This window comes from Ascaphus truei, chromosome 3 (assembly GCF_040206685.1).
Source record: "Ascaphus truei isolate aAscTru1 chromosome 3, aAscTru1.hap1, whole genome shotgun sequence".
Lineage (NCBI taxonomy): Eukaryota > Metazoa > Chordata > Amphibia > Anura > Ascaphidae > Ascaphus > Ascaphus truei.
In genome coordinates, this window is record NC_134485.1 from 244,328,082 (window position 1) to 244,356,016 (window position 27,935).

At 45.9% G+C, this 27,935-nt stretch overlaps 1 protein-coding gene across 5 annotated transcripts in view; it reads left to right on the top strand.

Moving 5' to 3' along the window:
- Positions 1 to 27,935, top strand: part of CRACDL (CRACD like) — a 161,618-nt gene that overhangs the window by 71,284 nt on the left and 62,399 nt on the right. For all 5 annotated transcript variants that reach the window (XM_075590507.1, XM_075590505.1, XM_075590510.1 and 2 more), the window contains one exon: positions 1,783 to 1,859. In XM_075590507.1, the coding sequence (XP_075446622.1) occupies positions 1,811 to 1,859 (49 nt within the window). In that variant the 5' untranslated portion in view covers positions 1,783 to 1,810. The remainder of the gene's footprint in view (positions 1 to 1,782; positions 1,860 to 27,935) is intronic.

The following is a 27,935-nucleotide window of genomic DNA, read 5'->3' on the forward strand; positions in this document are numbered from 1 at the left end:
TTTCTGTTACTTAAAAACATTAGTTGGAAGAAAACCTAGTATATTTCCCTATGTCCTGCAATTCTGATTGGTGCTTTAAAATAAGTGTCCTCCACCCTTCCGTGCTCCCTAATCTCTCCCCTTGGGTGGGCCCTCTTTCTGGCCTATACCTTACGTACAGGCCACAGTCTCTTTCCATCTTCTCAATTCTCGTCAGTCTGTCATAGGTCGCACACACAATCATTATAGTTCTAAAAACAGTCTTACCAAAATGTTTGCCAGTTTATAAAAGCCTGTCAGTTGCTTTGGTTTTATTTTCCTTGACAGGTTTATGAATCTTACCAATCTTCATCTATTTTGATTGTAATAGTTATAATGATTAAACAAGAACACTCGTTAGTACTGTATCTTATAGCTGCAGTTCAAGCAATATCCTACATGTGTGTTTTTGTTAATAAATCAGTTCTGTACTATGAGAAAATATTTGTTGCATTTCTATAGCAACCATTTACAAAGTCACATCCCCTTCCTCTTCTGAGACAGGCTCTGGCACCTTTTGCCCTCTCTCTAGCAGTGCACCAACTGTATCTAGTGCCTGCCTGGTCACATGATCTTCCACACAGATTATTGCACATACAGATGCAGTGGCCGTTATTTTAAGGCATCACGGCGCCGTTTTCGTGTGCGCTGCTGTACTCCACGCGGCATGAACGCAGCCAATCACCCAAGGCACGCGCGTTTATCGCTGTTGCTTTGTTTGAATTTTATGGATTGTGTGCAATTATATGCAATGCAATGAATGAATTGTAATGTGTACAGTACTGTGCAACACTGAAATGCCATTTTCTGCACTCACGTCTTAAGGCGGTACGGTTGGAAGTAATCCAGCGCCATGACATGGGTATTCCGAGGTATACACCACGTGATTTCGTAAAATTATGACTGCTGCATCTGTATTGAATGGGGGGAAAAATTAACTTTTTTTTTTTTTAACGGCAGCTTGAACTTGCTTTTCCACAGATGCATCAGTGGAATCAGCACAAAAAACTGTAAACACTATTGGCTAATTAGGAAATCAAAAGCCAGCACACACAGTGTACATGGAATTTTGTTTGGCAGTAATAAAACGTTGTTGGTATTCACAGAGCTGCCTTACTCACAGTATAAAGAGCGCATTCATGGAAAAAGGGCCTACCTATTGTAATGTAATTAAGATGTGAAGAAATCATATGGTCTGATCAAGAATTCCATTCTCATTACATAGCTATGTTTTCACTTTTACCCAGAGCTCTCCAAAGTATGTGAGCAGAAGTAATTTTATCATGGGACATAAACTTAGCCTGTGCCATGTCTTATAGCTTTATTTCACTGGTTATATATACATATTTTAACATTTGAAATAAAAGTAAAATAAATGGTGGTGATCAAAGTCTCCTGAAAATATCTCAAAATTATCCAAGAAAAATCTGCTAAAAAAAGAAAGAAGTGAGATCTTGTTGTGTTTTAATCTGGTGCTGTTTTTTTTTTTTTTTTTAAACCAATATGACTTTGATTTTGCAGATAGAAAACTTTGTTTAAATAACTTCCACGAGCTGTGAAAATAACTTGTTAGAAACTAGATCTACAATAACTGGGAAGAAATCTCTTCCAACTATTTAGTAAAATAATTAATTGAAGTACTAGAGATACTGTATATGATGAAAGCAACGCCCCATGACCTGTTATTCATTCTGCATATAAATATTATCTTAACATTGCAATACGTTGATGGTTTGTTCAGTTTTTCCTTTATTATGTTTTTAGGTCAATTCACATTAGGATCACAGCGAAGATGGATTCCAAACTAAGAGAAGTAGAGAATCTTGCTGATGACAGCTCAGGTGAGTGCCAGATATTACTACAGTATATGGTCCACATGCAGGTATTCCTTAATCACAATTTCTGCTATGGATACAAGGCACCTACAGTCAGTTTGCTGCAGGAGCTGATGACTAGAGATAGGCAAATCTGACAGAATCCAATCTATACAATGAAATCCGGAGTCGGGTGATGTCCTCTTAAATCCTAGCGAAATGCACAGGCAGGCTCCGGTATGGCGGCTTCTGCGGCATCCGTGGCCAAAATCCACCGGAATCTGTTCCATGAATTACGTGGAGACGGAAAACTAAAGCATTTATATTTCCACTCCCACGTCCTGCTTGGTTGTGACACTTTCTGGTGAGGGAAGGGAGAAGTGGGACTGGGTGTGATGGGTAACGGAGAGAAAGAAAGAGATTAACGAAAAATAATTTAGTAGTAGAGATATAGAGACAGAGATATAAAAAAAAAAGAGAAAGATAACAACAATGTCAAGAAATTAAAGAGAGGGGTTGATTTTGTTTATTTATATTTTGTTTTAAATGTTTTATTTTTTATTATGAGTGGTGGCTGCCAGGGCAGGATGGGCTCTGACCTGACCCCTCCTGTGAGACTGAGGAGTAATTGTTCCTCCATAAGGCTCAGTTGGCAGTGAGGGCGGGAAGAGCAACGGCAACGTTCGGCGTACTAGTGGATTTTCCCTCTGGTATCAGCCATAGGAGTAGCGTAGTACGGTGGTTGCTGCAACCCCGGTTGAGAGCATGCCTCAGGTACCTGCTGCTCCTACGGCTGTTCAGTCTGTGTCAGAGGAACAGGTTGTGCTGGGAAGTAGCTCTGTCTTAGAGGAAGCAGGTAGGATGGAGGATTGGTAGGCTATTGCTTATTTGTTGGAGAATGAGTTTTTGTCAGGGCCACTTTTGCTTGCAGCCATTTCCTTTGTCATTGAACTCAGGTGATTCGTCCTTTATACTGACAGAGACTGATAATTCCTGTGCCCAGGCCCAACAGGTTAGGCTGGTGTTGGGGTTGCTAGAACAGGGCCCAGTTCTATCCTGTTGTGGTCCGTCATGATGGGTTTTAAATCAGTGTCCCGGGATCTGGTTTCAGCTGCACCATCTTCGCCTTCTACGCCCAGCACCTCTACTGCTGCTCTTGCTGCTTTAGCTTGGTCACAGGAAGCGTTATCAGGAGGGGATGTGGGAGTTTGAGGTGGAACCACAGGCAAGAGGCGTGGGTAGGGTAGCAGGGAGCTCTTCAAGCAGTGAGGAGGTTGCAACTGTTGTAAGCCCAGTGCGTCAGTCAAAGTTGGAGAGGGTGACAGTGATGGTAGTGTTGATGGTGGCTCTTCTGATGAACTTAGCGAATAGAGACCTGGAGAAGGTGAGATAGAGAAATGCAGACGTGTCTCTTGAAGAGGTCATGGTGATAGTGACCATATTGGCCTTCATGGGCTTGCAGGCTAGCTAGGCTTGCAGGCATCATAGGGTGATAGTCATCAGCCCAGTGGAGCCATCTCCATGATTTGGGAATACTTCCAATTGCCCCGCCATAGCTTGGTGAGTGACTAAGTGGTGGTACATTGCGTGCTTTGCGGTGCAGCAGTGTGTAGGGGCAGAAATGGAGGATACCTGGAGACAAGTGGTCTGCAGTACACATGCGAACCAACCACTATGACATCTGGGAGAGGCAGCATCAGCAAACCTGTGCATCCTTACATGTCTCCTGACGTGATGATCCTGCTCTGGATCATCGTGTAAGAGCCACCACCCAGAGAAGGAGGCGGTCACCCACTCCTTCTCCTTGATTGTACACAAGGCCCAGGCAGGCTACAGGATCTACCCCTGCTCTGAGAAGTGACTCTCTTACTTCTCCACCCATCTCCCCACCTGTGAAACCTCCTTTCCCACATTCACCACCCCAGAGACAACGAGGCCAGAGAGTGAGGGAGAGAGACAAGTAGGCTTTAGAGTGGGACAGGGTCCAGTGCCACAAAATAAGCATTGTATCTGTTTTCTTGGCATGGTGTGAGGCTGCAATGTGTGCGCTGTGGGCACGTTGTTAATAGGGGGGATGCACTTGAGGACACAGGCCATCGGCAAGCATGTGAGGCTGAACCACCCTGAGGAATTCTGCTTTTTTGTAAGAGAGTTGGTCAACCACAATGCAAGCTGATGATTCTGTCCCAGTAGTTGTGACTTTTCAAGTACGTGGCGATAGAGATCCTTTGTCCTCTCCACCACACCTTGAAAGCAATTAGCTCAATCCCAATTCAATTCCTCAGGCCTACTTTTTCTTACTCTTATTCCTTGACCTCGTCCTTTTACTGTTGGGGTCTACTATACAGAACACAGAATTATTTGACAGTCACCATGACACAGATGTGTATTAGCTACTAACACTGGTTGTCCATTTTTAAAGTTTGGGGTTGTGTTGTGGTGCACCATTAGCGATTTTTCATGATGGTTTGTTGGATGTTGCACAATCCCTTCATATTATTCTCATCTCCAACAAACATATTCTCCTTCTATTTGTTTCGGCTGCTTCCTACATGGCCTCTTACTCTGACATGGTTTTAACACTGCTGTTTGTGCTGTTCTGCTATGTTGCTGTTACTGAGCTTACACTCCTCAGTTTTATTTATTTTTTGTTCTATTAAATTTATATTTAAAAAATACCCGGTTTCAAATTAAATGCAACATGTCTAATTGCATTTAATGGCATTCAATCATAGACATCTTATACTATATTAGTGAAAGCACTGTATGTTTGCCTGCCTGCCTGCCTGCCTGCATGCCTGCCTGCCTGCTGGATGTCCGGTGTCCCTAGCGGCAATCTCATTGGTCCCATGGGCCGCCCGCCCCCGCACACCTCTCATTGGCCTCACACACTCACACCACCCCCTTGGCCCGCCCCTGAGGCGGAGTGACGGGCCAAAGGTCCACAAAAAAAAAAAAAAAAAAAAAAAAAAAAAACACACACACACACACACACACACACACACACACACACACACACACACCCCCCCCCCCCAAGCTCACACACACCTCACCCCCCCCCCAAGCTCACCCCCCCCCCCCAAGCTCACACACCCCCCCCCCCAAGCTCACACCCCGGCGCCGCTACAGTCAGCGGGGGAGCGGAGCGAGCGCCCGGGACACACGCGGGGGAGCGGCCACAACACGCTGCCTCCCGCCTCACATCCACGTGGGAGCGGCCGGATGGGTGAGGCAGCATACCCACGGGCCTCGCCGCACGCTCCTCGGCACCGGCTCACCTCTCCCACCCCCCTCACAGCAAAGACCAGCCTACCCGGCGCCGCCTGCAACGCTCCTCGGCACCGCCGCCTCACCTCGAGCCGGAGGGCAGCGGGGGGGCTCCCGCCCTGCAGGAGGCCTCACCTCGAGCCGGAGGGCAGCGGGGGGGCTCCCGCCCTGCAGGAGGCCTCACCTCAAGCCGGGGGGCAGCGGGGGGGCTCCCGCCCTGCAGGAGGCCTCACCTCGAGCCGGAGGGCAGCGGGGGGGCTCCCGCCCTGCAGGAGGCTTCACCTCGAGCCGGTGGGCAGCGGGGGGGCTCCCGCCCTGCAGGAGGCCTCACCTCGAGCCGGAGGCAGCGGGGGGGCTCCCGCCCTGCAGGAGGCCTCACCTCGAGCCGGGGGGGCTCCCGCCCTGCAGGAGGCCTCACCTCGAGCCGGAGGCAGCGGGGGGGCTCCCGCCCTGCAGGAGGCCTCACCTCGAGCCGGAGGCCAGCGGGGGGGCTCCCGCCCTGCAGGAGGCCTCACCTCGAGCCGGAGGCCAGCGGGGGGGCTCCCGCCCTGCAGGAGGCCTCACCTCGAGGAACATGCTGGCGACTGCAAGGTAAGCAGCTCTCCCCCCACACCCCCCCATTCCTTCATTGCCAGCCTCAACCCTCCATACACACACACACACAATATATATATATATATATATATATATATATACATACACATACACATACACATACACAGAGACACACACACACACAGAGACCACACACACACACACATGTAGGCGCACACACACACATGTAGGCACACACACACACACACACACGCACACACACACATGTAGGCACACACACACGTCCACAGACACACACATGTAGACACACACACACATGTAGACACACACACACATGTAGACAGACACACACGCACACACACACACACACACCTATACAGACACACGTATACACACACACACACACGTATACACACAGGCACACGTAGACACACAGACACACGTAGACACAAACAAACACGTAGACACACGTAGACACACAGACACACCTATACACACAGACACACACCTATACACACACACACACACACCTATACACACACACACACACCTATACACACAGACACACACGTATACACACAGACACACACGTATACACACAGACACACACGTATACACACAGACACACGTTTACACACACACACACGTACACACACGTATACACACACACACACACACACGTACAAACACACACACGTACAAACACACACGTAGACACACGTGTACACACACACACGTAGACACACACACAGACGTAGACACACGCACACACACGTAGACACACACACACGTAGACACACACACACGTAGACACACACACACGTAGACACACACACACACGTAGACACACACACACACACGTAGACACACACACACGTAGACACACACACACACACGTATACGCACACACACGTATACACACACACACGTAGACACACACGCACGTATACACACGCACGTAGACACACACACATGTACACGTAGACACACACACACATGTACACGTAGACACGTACACACACACACATGTACACGTATACTCACACACATGTACACGTACACAGACACATGGAGACATACACACACACATGGAGACATACATACACGCACATGTACACATACACACACGTACACACACACACACACATGTATACATACACATAATGTATACACACACACATGTATACACACACACATGTATACACACACACATGTATACACACACACACACACACACACACATACACACGTGTATACACACACAAACATGTATACACACAAATGTACACACACACATGTATACACACACACACACATACTATGTATACACACAAACATGTATACACACGTGTATACACACGTGTATACACACGTGTATACACACGTGTATACACACGTGTATACACACGTGTATACACATGTGTATATACACATGTGTATACACACACATGGAGACATACACACACGCACATGTACACATACACACACACGTATACATACACATAATGTATACACACACACATGTATACACACACACACAGACACACACGTGTATACACACACATGTATACACACACGTATACACACACACAAACATGTATACACACACAAATGTACACACACACAAACATGTATACACACACACAAACATGTATACACACACAAATGTACACACACACACATGTACACACACACACACATACTATGTATACACACATGTGTATACACATGTGTATACACACACGTACACATGTATACACACACACACACAATATATACATACACACAATGTCTACACACACATGTGTATACACGTCTATACACACATGTGTATACACACACGTACACACACACACACGTACACATGTATACACACACACACACATACAATGTATACACACACACAAACATGTATACACACACACGTGTGTATACACACACACGTATACACACACACACTATCCCCAGCAAAACCACATCAGCACACCGCTATCCCATGCCCCCCCAGCACACTGGCATTCTCGGCTCCCCGCCATTCCCAGCCCCCATCAACACCATCAGCACCCACACATCGGCACCTTTGCACCTCCCCCATCGGCACACCCACATCCGCACCCCCACATCCGCACCCCCACATCAGCACCAAACCCTCCAAAATCAGCACACCGATACAATCACCATCAGTACAGCCACAGCAGCACTACCACCGCACATGGGCCGCGTTGACCACTCCTCACCCAAATGCCACACCCACACCACAAACATCCCGGGCAACGCCGGGGCTCTCAGCTAGTATTTAATAACTATAACTTGTAGTAGTACTATTAGTCATTGATTATGTTAAAAACCAAAGAAGAAGAGAAAACCCAACAAGTTCAATCTATGTTAGATTGTAAGTCATGCAGAAAAACATGATTTTACGTTATCATTAATTATGAAGAAGAATTATATGACCTGGCTGCGAGTATTAATGACCACTCGCTCTCCAATAATGTTTGGGGGTCAGTAGTATATATTTTTTTCTTGTTGAAATCATATTATATAGGAGTCTGACATCAGCTACTAATATCATTCATTCATGATGCCATATTTGCCTGTTTTGGCAATAAGATAATGATTGTGGTGGTGGTGGTGTGGTGTGGAACTGGTGGTGGTAGATGTTGTGGCGGTGGGAGGGATGCATAACAATACACAAGCCACTGACAGACTCCGTGGCAAGTCAGTCTGTGATGACTGATTATGCAGTCGCAAAACGTAGTTACGTTTACTTTATCTCAGACAGTCAGCCTCTCTGACGAGATGTTTTAATTGTTGTTGTCCTTACTGAATTACTCAATTCATTCAGTCAGTCACTCAATGCTACTAAGACTATTGGTAGTGGAGTGGACATTGTATTGAATCCCACAGATAAAACACTCAATGCCCCGGATATATCAAGTTAATTTAGCACTCTGCAAAAAACCAAAGCACATCTTATTACCGCAATTTTATGATGGAAGTCTTCAAAATGTTAGAAATAATTTACTTGGTGCGATATTTTACCCCAATTCACGATGTAGGAATTAGCACAACCATTAATAACGCGTTTATTACCGCATTGCCATTGCACTATTAATATTTCTATCATAGGCTTCAGTAATATTTATTATTACAGAGCCCTATAGTAGAAATAACATTAACACTTTGATGCCTGTGGCTACCAAGGTATGCCACAGGCATCAAGTGGATTAATATACCAAAGAAAATACACTACCTACCCCTTTGGCTACCTTGGTGGCTACTAAGGCATTGCCCATGGGGCAACTAGATTGTGTTTGTAAAAAATCCTTTTGTAATTGTGAAGCACTTTTAGTTCCATTGGGAGAATAGTGCTATATGAAATAAAGTTATTATTAACTAATGACCAGTTAATAACTTCAAACCAATCATAAAAAAAATAGTGCAAGAACTAAAAAACTGGACGGCACTACCCTTATCACTCTTTGGGAGGGCGAGCGCGATCAAAATTATATCGTTTGCCAGACTTCTATATCCCATGCAGACTCTTCCCATGCTCCTCAAACATGTGGACATAACTGAAGTAAACAGAGCAATGACAACATTCTTGTGGGGAAATAAGAGAAGCACAACAGCTCTAAAAAACTGACAGTTACCAAAAGAAATGGGAGGCATCAACCTACCGAATATCAGGAACTATAATATAGCAAGTATAATGAGACATGTAGGAGACTGGATAAAAGACACTAACCATTACTCCTCCCTAGAACTAGAAAAAGAGTTCTCACCAGAGACCTCCCTGAGAGAACTATTACACACAAAATGGGGAGACATCCCAGTAACCCAAAGAAATAATATTCTAATCAAAGACACCATAACAAGGTGGAAAACGGTCAGGAAAAAATTTAAGAAAGGGTGGAGAGTGAACACCGGTAATCCGATGTTACAACCACCATGTGTAGGTAATTAGAACTGCTAACAACCACTGCCAAAGTCCAAAAAGAGAAGGGGTCTCAATGCAGGTATAATAAAGTAATAAGAAGTAAATAAAGGGTAGCATATAGGGACTAACTGCCGAAACGGGGGCTAAGATGCAGATCAAGAGCTAGAGGTACATAGTGACATGACCGCAGGCACGCCACTTGTAAGCTCAGAATAATGCCACAAGCTGCTGCCCTTACCCGTTCGGTGTCCTAGCCAACCCGTCAGCCGGTCCGTGAGGGTGAAGAGAACGCCGTATCTGTAATAATGATCGGCTACACTCCGGCTGAAAACCAGTAAGCAGGGCGCTCCGGCGCAAGGTCCTGATGGATGCCGCTTCTGCTCTGCCGTCTGGTATCCTCACCAACTCCTCAGCCGGTCTGTGCTAATGACAAAGACGTCGTATCCAGGTGATGGACGGCTGCACTCTGGCTGGGGACCCAGCATGCAAAGCGCTCCGGCGCGTAGATCGAATGGATACCGCTTCCGCTGGGTACTGGTAAAAAAAACGGCTTCAAAATATGAGACCCCTGTGTGCTCCATCCAGGATAAATGCCAAAAAAGTAGAAAAGTGATGGTCACTACTCCCTTGTACTAAACCAAGCTTCTGTAGTATAAAATCAGCTTTATTAGAAAAACATGCAAGACATCACAGGTAAGAACACTCTGACGCGTTTCACCCGACATGGGATTTTATCAAAGAGTACAACCTCCTTACTACCAGGCAAGTCTAAATAGAAGCAACCCAAATCTAATTGGACAACTTGAAATGAGAAAACAATTTAAACTCTCCTACACAATCTCAAGATATACACCAATCCAAGACAAACCCAAATTTATACCAGGGTATACCCAACCATCATTCCAAGTCTGGAAAAAAAAAGGCATCACGTGCCTAGAACATGTGATCCACACAGACAAACAGGAATACATGACATTCCAAGAGTTTGCACAAAAATGGGACATTCCCCAAAATTTAATGCACGCCTTTTCAGACACACAGCTAATTAGCTTTTGCAAAAAATTGACAAACCACAAAACAACAGTACTAAAAAACAACAGAATAGATGAATACTTTAACTCGAAAGAGCAGGAAAAAAGCAAACTATCAGAACTATACAATATTATAAGGGATCAGGTTATGGGGACCACATATGCCAACACACTCAGGGCATGGCAAAAAGACTTCCCAGAAATACAAAGCATGGATCAACTAATACAAGGTATCCACAGGGTACACAAGATCATACCATCAGAGACATGGAGGGAAATGCAATATAAAATAACACATAGGGCCTACATAGCATTCATAAGACAGATAAAGACTAGGACAGAGGACACCACGTTCTGCCCCAAATGCAAGACACCTAAAGCGGACCTTAAACACTGCCTCTGGACCTGCATACATATATCCAGATACTGGGACCAAGTGTTAGAATACATGAAAACAAAACTAAAGATCTCATGGGTAAAGGACCCAATACCTATGATATTCGCGAACATAGAGAATTGGACAGAGGGTAAACAAATCAGCAGATCAGTAACTAGACCCACTGAAGTTATACTATTAGCCGCAAGAAAGACCATTATGATAAACTGGATACAAACACAACAGCCCTCAATGGAACAACTACATGACACTCTATACAAACTAATGACAATAGGTAGACGGGAGACATGCATAGATAGGAACAGAACAATGGGGGACTTTTGTCAGAGGTGGGATTGGTTCCTAGAGGACAGAGATATGATGACAAAGGACGGTATGGGATAAAAGGACTAGATAGGGGACGGAAAGAAGAAAAGGAGTGGAAATACCAACACGGCAAGTTGCGTTAGAGTTCAAAGTTAAAATAGATATGATTTGAGTTTGATAAATACTGTAAACATTGTGTATAAAATATGGGTGGCATATTGTGATGGTAACTGGAAAAGTCAAAACTGATCGCCCATATGCTGAAAAGGAACCTAAGTTAGAGTTCAAAGTTAAAATAGATGTGATTTGTGTTTGAAAAACATTGTAAACATTGTATGTAAAAAAATGGGTGATACAATATGACTGTAACAAAATAAGTCTAAGCTGATGCCTGTATGCTGAAAATGAACCTAATAAAAAGATTTGTGAAAAAAAAACAAAAAACACTAATGACCAGTTTACCACTTGGTCAACTAAGGGGTTAATAGAGAGAGAGGGGTAGAGAGAGGGGAGAGCAAGGCACAAGCCTGGAGCAGGTGATAAAAAAGTGCGGTATTTCTGCCATCAATCATGTTCCAATAAATATAAAAGTGAAGTATGGCATGATAACTAAAAATGCGGAATTAGGACTATTTTTTTAACGGATCCTCTAAAAAAAATGTATTACCGTTATTTTTAGCAGTGGAACATTGATGATGTATTGCACTATAAAAATAATAATATTTTTTTTGGTGGGGGCAATAATACCGCAATTTTACAGTAGGATAACGGAACTTGATGTATACTGGCAAAGAGTGCTACCTTAGTGTTCACATGTTAATAATTATTGTGAGCAAACTAAAATGAGTATGTCATTGGGCCCTCCCACCCGTGCCAACCTGGATGTTACGTAATTGGTGGCTGGCCACCTGCATTACCTGTTGGCAATTCTGATAGAGATGTCAGGGATGGGTGTAGCACTGCATGCCTGGCAGTTTGTGTTGGCTTGTTTGGGCCCCCACCAGATGGTCAAAATAAAATAGAAGTAATATGATCCATATTTGCAAGTTTTGGTTTTGCCAGTAAGATAATAATGATGATAACGATGATGATGGGAATGGTGGTGGTTGATGTGGTGGCGGATGCAGGAGATGAACAACAAGCCACTGATATGACAGCAGGCACGCAATGACAGCCTCCGTGCTGCTGATGAGGAGGAAAGTAACAGCAATGTATGTGACGTTGATGATGATCTTTGGTTATGTCTATTAAATAATGAATATACAGGGTTGTTCTTAATGCTTCGAGTTGTCACTTTACTTGTGGTTGAATCTGTATTTTTATAATCTTTAACAATGATCACAGTATCATCACTTGCATCTGAAACATTATCACAGTATTCATCACCCCCACTACCATCAGTGCCACCTGTGCCACCTGTGCCACCACCTCTTAAATCACAGTATTCCACAACTTCAGCAGCATTCTCATCAGTCAGATCCTCGTCATTCATAACAAGTGATATTTGAATTGATGATTCAGCATCAAGTAAACCCCCTGCTCATCAGTCACCAAGTCCCTGTGACTCTCCCTCTGCTGCATCTTTAACAGCTCTTCAGAGACTTGTGCTATTAATGCCAGAGCTTGTTCAGCATTCATGAATGTGTTTGAATGTGACAAGGATGTGCCTTTTGCGGATGATTCAATAGTGGACTTGGCAGCAGTAACATGCAGAGCAGCAGCTGGCTCTAGTGGCAGTGGTGGTGGTGATAATGGGCTGGGATTTTCCCTAGAACTGACCGTTTCATTAACATTCTCAATAATCTTACTATATATTTGTGAAAGTGTTCTATGTGTCCGTGTCTGTATGTGTCGCCCTGTGCCCCTCCCTGTGTCCCTAGCGGCAATCTCATTGGACCTTCGGCCAGGCCAATGAGATTGCTCCCTTGGCCCGTCCCCGCACACCTCTCATTGGCCTGACACACACACACACACACTGTCCCCCCCACCACGTGCGCCGCCCTGCACCGGCTCCCGGACTGAGGGGAAGCGCGGCCCTCCTGCCCTTGCCGCCAACTTCAGGCTCCTCCCCCTCGCTCTCAACCGGCTCCCACAAACACGGAGGGGAAGCGAGGCGCTACCTCACCGCCGCACCCTTACCTCTCCGCAACATCCCCACCACGTGCGCCGCCACCCTGCACCGGCTCACGGATGGAGGGTAAGCACGGCCCTCCTACCCCAGCCGCCAACGCTCCCTTACCCGCACGCCGCTCCCTTACCCCCCCCCGCCCGCTCCCTTACCCCCCCGCCCGCTCCCTTACCCCCCCGCCCGCTCCCTTATCCCCCCGCCCGCTCCCTTACCCCCCCGGCCGCTGGGGGGCCAAGCAGCCTCCTCGGATCTGCGGCAGTCCCACTCTCCACCACCTCTCACTCCCGTCGTGTGTGTGTGTGTGTGTGTGTGTGTGTGTGTGTGTGGAGGGACATTTTACTCCTGCCAACAATTTGTGCCTCACTTTCACCCCTGCCCTTCACCCCCCCCTACCCCTGCCCTTAACCCCCCCTACCCCTGCCCTTCACCCCCCCTGCCCTTCACTCCCCCCCACACCTGCCCTTTCACTGACGCATGCACACACCCTGACTGACGCACGCACACACCCTGACTGACGCACGCACACACCCTGACTGACGCACGCACACACCCTGACTGACGCACGCACACAAACCCTGACTGGCGCACGCACACAAACCCTGACTGGCGCACGTACACACACCCTGACAGCCGCACGCACACACACCCTGACAGCCACACACACACACACTGACACACACACACACACTGACACACACACACACACTGACAGACACACACACACACACTGACTGACGCGCGCACACACACACACACACACACACACACACTGACGCGCGCACACCCCCACACCCACGCACGCAGACACACTGACTGACTGCCGCACACACTGACTGACTGCCGCACGCACACACTGACTGATGCGCACGCACACACTGACTGACTGAGGCACACACACACGCACACACTGACTGTGTGTGTGTGTGCGTCAGTCAGTCTGTATGTGTGTGTTTGTGTTTCTGCGTCAGACTCACTGACGCGCGCGCACACACACACAGTGACTGACTGACGCACACATAATGACTGACGCACACACACTGCATGAAGCTGTAAAGGGGGACAAACAGAGCTGTAAAGGAGCGAGGGGGGGGAACTGGATTGATGTGAATGGGGGACAAACAGAGAGAGGGGTGAGGAGAGAGAGGAGCGGGAACATTACATCCCGGGCAACGCCGGGTCTCTCAGCTAGTATTCTAATATTAGTGTTGCAGGGTACATGCAACCACACGCGGGTTCTCTTGATAAGGCTTATTTATTGAGCCTTTAAAAATACAGCACACAAAAACAAAATAGCTTCTCTTCAGCATACAAAAACAAAAATAGCTTCTCTTCAGCGTACAAAAACAAAACAGACAGTTCATGAAACATGTACTTATAAGACAGACCTTTGAGCAGTAATCTTCCTTCAGCATTTCAGTACTCCCTCTTGATCAGACAGACTGCATGTGTGTGCAGCCTGTGGTTTATAAAGCTTCCTAATGAGGCAGATGGGATCTGACTAATTAAGCAGCCCTCAACTAAAACTTAACCTCGTCACTGCTGCACTGCAACCCTAAACATAGGTTTGCCAGGTATATGGCTGGTGACGTTTATTCACCCTGTCACAATTAGCAATTCTCCACATTAGCAATTTTTGTTTCATAAGTACTACCTGTACTAGTTGCCAGGGCCCTGGGCTGACTTGTACTTTCTGTTCCCATTTTAAATCTCTTAGCTGGCAGTTTATTAGGTGCTACTATAGCATGAGGTCTACCAGGAACCTACAATATTAAAACAAAATTATTAGTAGGTAAGGGCTTAGGGTAGGGTTTTTTAGGGTAGATGCTTAGGGTAGGGGGGCTTAGGGTAAGGGCCATCTATTTTATGGCTAAATCTTATTAACAGTGTAACTTTAAGACTTCCTGTGTTCATTTGGGTGCAGCTCAGGGCATCCCGAACATGCGAAACAGGCTTCACATCGCATTGAATAAGGTTCTACATTGGTTCTAATAGAGTTTCTCTCTGAACACAAGGTGGCAGCAATTTTCTTTACATCAGTAATTGAGGACACCACAACATCCAGAAATGTTTTACAGAGGTTTGCAAGCCAAACACAGCATGGTAAGGCCGCGGGCCCAGTGCCTTCTACAGCGCAGTCCTCGCGTGCGTTGTGCGTACAAACAACGCCCCTCACTGGGGCTGGGCCCAGTACACACCTTCACGCGGAAGGTGCAGCCGCACTGTACTTCAAATTTTTCCCAAAGACAATTAAATGTAAAAGTTGCGACGGAGGGATAGCCACGCTGCCGCCGGCAGTTCAGCCAATGAGGGCGAACCAGCCGCGTGAGGTCATGGGCAGCACCCCTGGAAAACCCCAGCCACGCCCCTTGTCGTAAACTCTGCAGTCTTCTCCCAAACCGCAGATCGCGGTGAAGCGCTGTGCACATGCTGCCCCCCGCCAGGCGCGCGGGCTACAGTGCACACTGGGACTGCGGCCTAATGGCGGGTAAAGGAGGTTTGGGAGATTTGGCCACGTGGAGGTTGGATCACGCAGTGAATTAGTGGAAAAACGGGCAGATTAGCAAAGAGGGCAAACTTTAACGGTAACAATTTTTTCTTGGGCAATGGCCCCAGTGTCGGCTGCTGCACGCACTCCTGTCAGGCTGGCGGCGCGTGCAGCTATGTAAACCGCGATCTCCGGTCTGTGGCTGAGCTACAGGAGATTGCGACGGGGGGGGGATGGGGCGTGGTGGGGGCGCGGCCATGACGTCACCCGGCTGGTTCGCCCTCATTGGCTGAATCGCCGAGGTTGGCGTGGCCAGTGCTCCGTCGCCAGTTTTTTCTTGTCTTCAGAATAATCTGTCGAGCAACGCAAACCAAAGCAGATAGAGGGCCCGGCCCCATTGAGAGGCGGTTCTTGTTCCTGCAGAACACGCTGCAGCATTTACTGGGACCTTGCTTAATACATGTACAAAGGCATGATAGGCACACATGGTGGGCACAGAAAAGCTTCATTGTACGCTGAATAAGTTTCTGTTTTTCATGGATTAAGTAGTAGCAATGTTAAATGTAGCAGGAAAAATTGCTGGCTCATCTAAGATAGCAAGACTTGCAGGAAAATGAGTTTTGGAAAAGGTCACACAAAACTGTAAATCCCACAGACTAGAGCGCGCTACTGAGCCTTGGAACCCGGCTCTACGTACGTGAAACATGCACACAAGCATCTTTTGAGGCTCATGTTTTTCTGGTGTGCAATTGTAAGACAAATTCAGTTACCAACTTCTAAACAAACGAATTACAAAGGGTCATTTACTTATAATTACAGGTAACTACTGTCTTGTAATAAAGCACCTGGCAGGGGCTGGCAGAGAGCAGCTGTAACACATTTCTCAGCCTGTTTATGGACGGTAGACGGTTGTCCTGCTTTCATCTCGTCTCTTCATAATCATCTTCTTGCATCTTAGTACACACTTGCCTGCTACTAATGGTTGTCTAAATCACAGACAAGCACGTTAGTACAGAAACCGGCATCTTTTACACTCTTAACCAGTTGTACTATCCCTACAAGTTTATGACAGCTGACATCCCATCCCCTAAGTGTTTGTGTGGCCGAGTTCTTGCTTTATCAGTCATTATATTTTAATATATTTTCACTGCCAAAGGGGACTGAAACACGTTGCTCTGATTCTCTGGCAGCAAAAGGCTGAAACAGTTATCTTCCTCTTCCTGTTATTTGATAAGAACATCTCTGGCTTAGCTTTGCTTGGCTTCACTGTCTTAATTTTCAGGAATCCCATGAGCAAAATTGATGAGAACTATTAACCCCATAGCCCATTGGTAGCACTTCCAACACTAATATATATATTAATATATATATATATGTGTGTAGCCAGGTCCCCTTGCCCCCCCCCCCTTACCTCCGATGTGGGCGCGGGGAGGGGGGAGGCTACTATGGCTGCCGGTAGCGCTGCTGGCGGGCTGCGGCTATCAGAAGGGTTCCGGTGCTCGGAGGCGGATCGCCGGTGCAGGCACGCCATGTTGGATCACCTCGGGCAGGCGCAGAGAGCCCAGAGGTTGCAGCGGCCATTTTAGAGCGGTGCACTTGCGCAGTCGCATCAGAGTAGCGGCGGCCATCTCATACTGTGCTCTGCGGGGGAACTACACTTCCCTTAGGGAAGCACCACAATGTGACACGCAGCGACCATTAGGGTTTCCCGGATTCCCTGAGGGGATCTTGACACAGTTTGGCACGAAGGAGCGTGTGGTGTGAGTTGGAGCCAGGTGGCAGAAGGGGAAGGTAGTATCTGGGTGTCTGTGGCTCCAAGACTAGGCCTAGATTACCCCTCATGCCCCAGTTAGGCCCCAACCACGTACAGCATGTGGCTGTTACAAGGAAAGGCCCCAGATAGGGACATTTCCACAGTAGCCTTGTTAGTGTTAGGCACCAGCGACAGGACGCCGCGTGGTGACTTGTGGTCTGGGACAAGACAACCAACGATAGGAGACTCTTAAAGATGAGACCCTCCAGCAGGAGATCACTTCACGAAGAGGTGGATGCCTTCGCGGACAGACCGACATTGTTGGATCAGACGGATCCCTTGGGTTATTCGTGTACCCGGGGAGGTAAAATTGCACCAACAGTCCACAGGGGTAGCGCTACTCCCTACACTTTTGGGTGGGCCATGACATTGGGGAAGGACATCAGGGATATTGGTGCCAAGCACCCTATGTAGTTTGGGGACACTCACCCGGTGTATTGTATTGCGTGTGATATATACTGTGTGGTACAGGTTGCCGTGTTCTATGTTCAGTAAAACCCGTTATCGTATACCCATGCGTGTGATTACTATTGGTATTGGTTCCTGAGGGGCTTATCCCGCTACGTTGGGATCCCTCGCAGGTGGAGGCGCTGCACCGAGGCGAACAAGAGATAACCCCAGGCTCCCAGTGGCAGATGCTCAGGCCATTCTGGTTGCCAAACAGGTAACGTGTCACTACCTGTAGTTCATTTAGTGATGAGGGAAAGGGGCTACACATACAGTTAGGTCCGGAAATAATTGGACACTGACGCAATTTTCATAGTTTTGGCTCTACGCCACCACACTGGATTTGAAATGAAACAACCGAGATGCAATAGAAGTGCAGACTTTCAGCTTTAATTCAAGGGGTTGAACAAAAATATCGTATTAAACGTTTAGGAATTGCAACCATTTTCATACACAGTCCCCTTATTTCAGGGGCTCAAATGTAATTGGACAAATTAACACAATCATAAATAAAATGTTCATTTGTAATACTTTGTCGAGAATCCTTTGCAGGCAATGACTGCTTGAAGTCTGGAACGCATGGACATCACCAAACGCTGGGTTTCCTCCTTTGTGATGCTTTGCCAGGCCTTTACTGCAGCCGTCTTCAGTTGTTGTTTGTTCGTGTGTCTTTCTGCCTTAAGTTTTGTCTTCAGCAAGTGAAATGGATGCTCGATCAGGTTGAGATCAGGTGATTGACTCGGCCATTGCAGAATATTCCACTTCTTTGCCTTAAAAAACTCCTGGGTTGCTTTCGCAGTATGTTTTGGGTCATTGTCCATCTGTAAAGTGAAGCGCCGTCCAATCAACTTCGCAGAATTTGGCTGAATCTGAGCAGACAATATATCCCTATACACTTCAGAATGCATCCGGCTGCTTCTGTCTTCTGTCACATCATCAATAAACACTAGTGACCTAGTGCCATTGTAAGCCATGCATGCCCATGCCATCACAGTGCCTCCCCCGTGTTTTACAGACGATGTGGTATGCTTCGGATCATGAGCTGTTCCAAGCCTCCTCCATACTTTTTTCTTCCCATCATTCTGGTACAGGTTGATCTTAGTTTCATCTGTCCAAAGAATGCTGTTCCAGAACTGGACTGGCTTTTTTTAGATATTGCTTTGCAAAGTCTAATCTGGCCTTTCTATTCTTGAGGCTTATGAATGGTTTGCACCTTGTGATGAACCCTCTGTATTTGCTCTCGTGAAGTCTTCTCTTTATGATAGACTTGGATAATGATATGCCTGTCTCCTGGAGAGTGTTCTTCACTTGGCTGGATGTTGTGAAGGGGTTTTTCTTTACCATGGAAAGGATCCTACGATCATCCACCACTGTTGTCTTCCGTGGACATCCAGGCCTTTTTGTGATGCAGAGCTCACCAGTGCGTTCTTTTTTTCTCAGAATGTACCAAACTGTTGATTGGGCCACTCCTAATGTTCCTGCTATCTCTCTGATGTATTTTCTTTTTTTTTGCAGCCTAAGGCCGTGCTTATAGTGCTGCGCGACGGCGCCCGAAAACTGACGCTACCGCGTGCGCTTATAGTAAGCGCGACGGCGACAATGCGACGGTGCAACGTCGCCGTCGCGAAAACTGGTAGCCGCCAAAATTAGATTTTTCAAGGGCTGTCGCATCATGTGACAGCCCTTGAACCAATCAAATGTCAGGAAACCCGCGCTGCCGCCGCCCAAAGAAATATAACTTTCACCTGTAGCGACGGGTGACATCACCCGTCGTGTCGCCATAGACGGCACTATAGGCGCAGCCTAAGGATGTCCTGTTTCACTTGCATTGAGAGCTCCTTTGACCGCATGTTGTGGGTTCACAGCAACAGTTTCCAAATTCGCATGCCACACCTGGAATCAACTCCAGACCTTTTACCTGCTTAATTGATGATGAAATAATGAAGGAATAGCCAATACCTGTCCATGAAACAGCTTTTGAGTCAATTGTCCAATTACTTTTGGTCCCTTGAAAAGGAAGGGGCTACAGAGATGTAATTCCTAAACCCTTCCTCCAATATGGATGTGAATACCCTCATATTAAAGCTAATAGACTGCACTTTAAGCCCATATTCATTATTTAACTGTAACTTGAATTTATCTGTCCAATTATCCCCGGACCTAACTGTGTGTGTGTGTGTGTGTGTGTATATATATATATATATAGAGACAGAGAGAGAGAGAGAGAGAGAGAGAGGCCTGTATGCCCGCAGACCTGGCCAGTCCCCAGTACTGAGGTGGGTAAGGGTATAGCATGCACAGCAGTGAGGGTGTGCCCGGAGTGTGGTAAGTTGCGTTGCCGGGCCTGGTGAGTAAGGGTTAACGTTATACTTGCTGAGTCCGGGGGCCAGAGGTCGGAGGGTAATGTCCAAGAGCCAGAGTTCAGGGTTTGGAGAGAGCAGCGTAGTGATGTCCGAAAGCCAGGGTTCAAGGGCAGGAGAAGGCAGCGTAGTCAAGTCCAAAGCAGAGTTCAAGTTCAAACCAAAGGGGCAGGGACAGGAACCAGGGCTGAAACAAACAAGGGAGTTGGGCATAGACACTGCACACACAGGAGCTAAAGGAAAGCTATGCAGAGCAAAGACTGAGAGGACAGTGTGGGGTTATGTAGCAAGAAGGGCCAATAGAGGAGAGGGGTGGAGCAGAGGTTTGAGTGGGTAATTGCAGGGATAGGTCCGTGTGAGCAGGGGAGGAGACAGGGAGGTAATCCAGGGTAATTGCCTGCAACCGACGGGGGGCAGAGCCAGTGCCTGGGGACGGCTGATAACTTACCTTCTGTAAGGATGTTATGCGCGCGCACCGCGCGTGTACCTGGGCGTGGAGGGTGTATCGCGGAGGAGGCGCTCGGCATGAGAGGCAGAAGGGAAGGGGGAGCGGAGGAGCCAGGTACGGTAAGGGCTGGGATGACGAAGGCACGCCAAGGGGCGCGTGTCACTCAATGAGTGACAAGAGATCGGGAGCGCGCGCGCTCAGTGAGGGAACCGCGCGCGTGCCCTGAACGTGTGCCTGGGCGTGCGGACCGTGCCTTGGAGGAACGGCTCAGAGAGGAGGAGAGAGAGTGGGGACGTAGGGAAGCGGACAGCTAGCCGCCGTGGGACCTGGGATGACGGGGACACGCTGGGAAGAGCGTGTCCCCCGATCCGTTACACAGAGAGAGGGAGAGAGAACGAGAGAGAGAGAGAGAACAAACAAACAACACAGCTGGCACACCAAGCAAACAACACAATTCAAGGTGCATGCTACATAATCAATAGTATATGATCCAATGCTTTCCCAGGCGAGAAAACAAAGAAGCAGCACTCAAAGCAATATGGTAAATAAATTGTATTAAAGACAATACACCAGCACAGATCAAACCAACGTTTCGGTCCAGAAAGTACTCCCTGAGGAAGGTCCTTTCTGGACCGAAACGTTGGTTTGATCTGTGCTCGTGTATTGTCTTTAATACAATGTATTTACCATATTGCTTTGAGTGCTGCTTCTTTGTTTTCTCGTCTGGGAAAGCATTGGTTTATATATATATATATCTTATGATACCGTTCGCACGAGAATCAGCAGACAGCACTCAACAACTCTGTGTTGAAGCATGTAGGTCCGCGCATGCGCACACATTCAAAATGGCTGCCGCATTAGGGTTAGTTGCTCGCCAATGACCAGGCTTTGCCGAGCATGCGCAGGATCAGCCAGTATTCTCAGATGCAGCTATACTCTGCACATGTGCACATGCGCACTTATCCAAGATGGCCACCGCATCATAGTTGCCTAGCAACAACCGGACATTGCATGCGAGCATGCGCAGGAGCAGCTAGTATTCTCTCCTAAACATAATACACATTGTGCATGCGTCAACCATTCCAAAATGTATACATAAGTAAGGTTTGAATACAAACATAAGTCTGTGACATCATCACAAGGGTGTAGAAATTAAAATGGCAGTGGGCCGGACATCTCACAAGAAGAAATGACAATTTTTGGACAGGGTTGGTACTCGACCGGATTCCAAGGGATATCAAAAGACTAAGATGGAGGACCGCGGATTGGAAGATGAAAGCAGGAAATTTATTGGAGACATGGGGAGAAGAGGCTTGCAACTACAATACCTGGAAGATCATTTAGGAGGTCGTCACCCAGAGGGGGATCGACAAGGGCTGAAGATGATTTTATATATAAACTAAATTTTTAGTATGTATGTCTATATATATAATAAAAAGTTAGATATTAAACAATGGTAGTAGTGCATTAGTTATGTACCGTACAGTCCCTAGCTATGCCCCTGCAAATATATTATCTTTTAGTCTATAATTATGAGAAATAATTAACACATTACCCTATAGCTTTGATAGATGATATGGACCACTGAGCTACAGTAAATTACTTTTCTAAGGTATATTATGCTTGAAAATAGAAAATAATTAAAGCCTAACAAATGGTAGTGTCCATCACCTGAAAACTATAGGTGATATTAGAAAAATTGAGGATTTGGGCTGCTACAGTATATTGACTTCTCAAATAAATGAGTTAATTACAGCACCAGTATTTATTACCACTTTTATTCAGTTATTAAGGAGGTGTATGAAACCCTGAAAGAGCGTTGCACATTTCACCTTTTATAGTGAAGACATTAAGTTATTTCTTTTTTTGAGTCGTCTCCCTGAATCTATTTTCTTCCACTAGTCTTGGCAAACTTTACCTCTGTGAAGAACTAGAGCCCTTACAGAAAGGAAACAAGATGTATATCAAGAAGATGCAAATGTCATAAGTATATATAGCTCCATAGCCAGCTACATTGACCTATAGCTGAATCCCTTGTTTAGTTCTCAGAATCAGCCCGTGGTTTTAACGTGTTTGCAACTGGCAGTTAATATGGGTTAAGGGAAGAGGGAAGTAAAAGCCTGACAATGACCCGAATAGAAAAGGTAGCACAGTAAATCCAGTTATCCACATATCCGGCTACTTACATCCGGAATGGAATAAGTGTTTTTATTTTTTCAGATGATAAAGGAGGGGCTTGTTAATGAGATCAGTGAGCCTGGGATAGGGAGATCTATAGAATATTGAAACCAGTCTGTGTTGCTCACACTGCAGGTTATGGACCATGTCTATATATAGGACTGTTGCATTATTGAGCGCTATGCTCATGCAACTAAAATAAATAGATAGTGATTCAGTACAATCAAATCCACTGTCTGATCCTCCTCCATGGGATGGGTCAATCTTTACTTTTTTGTAAACATGTAATTCAGTTGAGGTTCAGTAACAATCAGAAACAAGCACTTACTCAAAGTGTTTCTAATAATCATACCATGGACAAAGATTGAATGTATCCAAGTGATTTTAATGCTGCTCTAGTCTTTAAGTGCAATTTAATGTAATTGGACTGAACTAAAATATCAGTATTCCCATTCTACACCCACAAAACAAGGTATATGATAAAAAGTAGAATGACAGAAGGTATTTAAGAAAAAAATGGCAATATTCATACAGTACTTCCTTAGAGATTGTTATGTAGGGGCTAAGATTGAAATTGTATGAACACAGCAAATCTGCATGGCATCTTTTATTATGAAATCAGACAGACATAAAGCCGGACTAAAGGTTACAGCTGCACCAATCCTTCCCCATTGTTAATACAGATTATAATAAATTAGTGAAGCATTTTTGTGCCAGGGCACCTGCTTCAAATCCCTAGCTGCCTTGGTTTCCTGGCAGTATGACAATCGTGAAGTGGAAAATCACTTCTGGGCAATATATATATATTGGTTGTATGTAAGAATAAGAATATAATATATGTATTGCTTGTACTGTATGAGGCAATGCTCTCACTATCATCAATTAGAACCCCAATGTAATAAACAGTGCAAAACCTACAGTAAGTGCCCTTAAGACTAATTATGTATGCTAAGGCTTTGAATCATTTAATAAATCTGGATTTATTGGTTTAAACCCTCGCACAAAAAAAAAGCGAAATTAAAGTAAAGTAATGAGAAACTTGAACAACTAGGAAAAATGCAGAGAAAAACTGAAACGTAATATGACCAGATGATCTATACATCAAACCAGTATGGAGTTGGTGGTGGTAGAGAGGATAGAGAAGAACCCAGTGTAGCACTCGAGTTCACCCTCTGGTGATTAGTGTATGATTTAAAATAAACTTTATTGATTCAACACATATATAAAATAATGGGTATTAAAATGACGTACTAGAGGTAGTGGGATCAAAATACTGACAGCCATAGGACTCGCAATCAATATGATAGGTGTCTCCTGTTGTGTATGATGTCACACAGGAAACACAATCCTTATATAAAACCTCAGTGAGGGTAAGGTAGGGTTAATTTGACAATGTACTGTATCATCAGATCACAAAAGGCGGTGTGCATAAACCATAAGTGGTAATGGTGTGACTGGTGATAGCTGGTGTACTAAAACAAATATATTGTGCACCAGTAGGTATCAATATGCAGTCTGGTAAACCTTCCTACATGTGTTATATATGTACACGCAGTGTTGTGTGGAGCTGGTCATAGGTAGCCCCCAGGGGTTCACAGGATAGGCGTATGATACCCTATAGTGACCTCTGCAACATGTCACCATTAATACTAATAGATAATGTGCATAGAGTGAATTGGTGGGCACTCTGATATGGCCAGCTATACACACTGATAATCACTGCATGTGGGGAAGTGGAGGCTGTGTGCAGTGGTGATATGGCTTAATAGCAGTTTATAACAGCACATATCTTAACCAGACCGAAATAGTACTGAGTAGAGCAATAACCCTAATCCTATAACATAAATAGGAGGCTTTAGGTGTCCATCCATCCATCCATCCAGTAACTATCACTGTTTCGCCTTGAGAAAGCCCCTCGCGAAACGTGCGCGTCGGCTCTGGTTCCACACGTGCACGCGCAGGGCTGTAATTACTTCCGCATTCATGCTTCCAATCGCGGGTTAATGCGGTGTCCTGCCCGCGCTGTTACACAGGCTATTGGTGCCCCGATGGACACCTAAAGCCTCCTATTTATGTTATAGGATTAGGGTTATTGCTCTACTCAGTACTATTTCGGTCTGGTTAAGATATGTGCTGTTATAAACTGCTATTAAGCCATATCACCACTGCACACAGCCTCCACTTCCCCACATGCAGTGATTATCAGTGTGTATAGCTGGCCATATCAGAGTGCCCACCAATTCACTCTATGCACATTATCTATTAGTATTAATGGTGACATGTTGCAGAGGTCACTATAGGGTATCATACGCCTATCCTGTGAACCCCTGGGGGCTACCTATGACCAGCTCCACACAACACTGCGTGTACATATATAACACATGTAGGAAGGTTTACCAGACTGCATATTGATACCTACTGGTGCACAATATATTTGTTTTAGTACACCAGCTATCACCAGTCACACCATTACCACTTATGGTTTATGCACACCGCCTTTTGTGATCTGATGATACAGTACATTGTCAAATTAACCCTACCTTACCCTCACTGAGGTTTTATATAAGGATTGTGTTTCCTGTGTGACATCATACACAACAGGAGACACCTATCATATTGATTGCGAGTCCTATGGCTGTCAGTATTTTGATCCCACTACCTCTAGTACGTCATTTTAATACCCATTATTTTATATATGTGTTGAATCAATAAAGTTTATTTTAAATCATACACTAATCACCAGAGGGTGAACTCGAGTGCTACACTGGGTTCTTCTCTATCCTCTCTACCTATTCATTGTTTACCCAAAGCACCGTTCACCGTTCATATCAACTTAATGAGGCAGCAGCAGGGGCTCCCCTATCACTTTATGGAGTTGGTGGTGGACACTTTTCAAATACTCTTTCCCCTCTTATCTTCCCCAAATCCATGTTATTCGCACCCTAATCATTGCGGCCTGGATTTTTAAATTGTTGTGAGGCTCATAATCTTTTAACTGAGCCCTTGCTGGATATGAACAAATCTGGGTGATAGTACAATAATCTATGACTGCAGCCCTGAAATGTCAGGTTGCTTCTGGACAATAGTTAGACCCCTTATGATAGAGAATAAAAAGCATAGTAGAAAATAATACCTGTTACTAATAAATATGCTGTGAAGCTGCTGCCCCAGGCTGGAGAAGAGTTCAGCTCCATACAAATGAATTGCAATTAAATCTTCTCCTGGGTCTTCATAACCAGAAAGAGATATGGGGTCAGTAGGGTTGCTCGGTGTCCGGTTTTGAACCGGTATTTTGCCCCTGCGGTCGGTATAAAATGAAAGGTGTCCGGTATTACCTCTCTCCGAAGGCAGGCTGGCTGCGGGGAGAGGTGGGTCCCGGCGGCTGATCACAGCAGCTGCCGCTGGCCCCGGCAGGCTGCGGGGAGGGGTGGGTCCCGGCGGCCAATCACAGCAGCTGCCGCTGGCCCCCGCTGCAGGCTCCTCCTTCACTGTCTATCCCACGCCGAGGTGTCTGCTGCTGACGCGCGCCAGGTCTCTCTGATGTCAGTGGCGGAAGTCAGCTGTGCTAAGCTTCTGGTCAGCATCAGACACTTCGGAGTGGGACAGACGGTGAGGAACAAGCCTGCAGCGTGGGAGAGCTTGGGCACCCCCGCATCCTGCAGCCACCCCCCCCCCCCCTGCAGCCACCGGCCCACCCGCAGCCACCACCCCCCCGCAGCCACCAGCCCCCCCATCCTGCAGCCACTGGTCCACCCTAAGCCACCGGGCCCGACCTGAGACCATCCCCAAGGCAATTCTGATTTTTATATGTATTGGGGGGTTGGGGTATTTTTTTAATATGTATTGGGGGGTGGGTATATTTTTATGTGTATTGGGAAGTTATGGGTGTATTTTTTTTTATTTGTGTTGGGGGGAGGTGGGGGTACTTTTTTATATGTATTGGGGGGTATTTTTATATGTATTGGGGGCGTGGGGGTATTTTTTTATATGTATTGGGTATTTTGATATGTATTGGGGGCGTGGGGGTATTTTTATATGTATTAGGAGCGTGGGGGTATTTTTTATATGTATTGGGTGCGTGGGGGTATTTTTTATATGTATTGGGGGCGTGGGGGTATTTTTTATATGTATTGGGAGGGGTCTCGCATATTTTACCATTTGTGTCCAGTATTTTTGGACAAGCCCCCTAGCAACCCTAGGGGTCAGTGACAAACATGTCATCCAATTCAACAGTATGCTCATTTCAACAGTATTAGATCAACAACGTTGACTATGCATTTTATACACATACATATATACTGTATATAAGAATAAAGAAACCAGCGCTCTAAATCAAAACTGCAATTGATGTGTACATCTGTGATCATCTATAGATATACATAGATATAAACAATATGTGCATTAAAGTGAAGGCAAATAAACATAAATTAATTAAAAAGTGAAAGAACAAAGTGTCCACATGTCAAGTCCAACTTATAAAAAGATAACTTATACCAAACTGGAACAATGTCCTAGGATAATTGAGAAAGCCATTTCTGCAGGGAGGGGTGGGGGGCGCTCTTCTATGGAAGTATCACTTAAAAAAATAGAGAGCTATAAAACAGAACGGAAAAAGCGCACATACCTAGTTCATGACCATAAAAAATAGGACGTATTTTAAAAAAAAAGGGGGGGGTCAGACAAGATTAACATTAAAAACAAGCATTGAATAGGACACCGGACTGGAGACTCCGCAATCCACTGAAGGA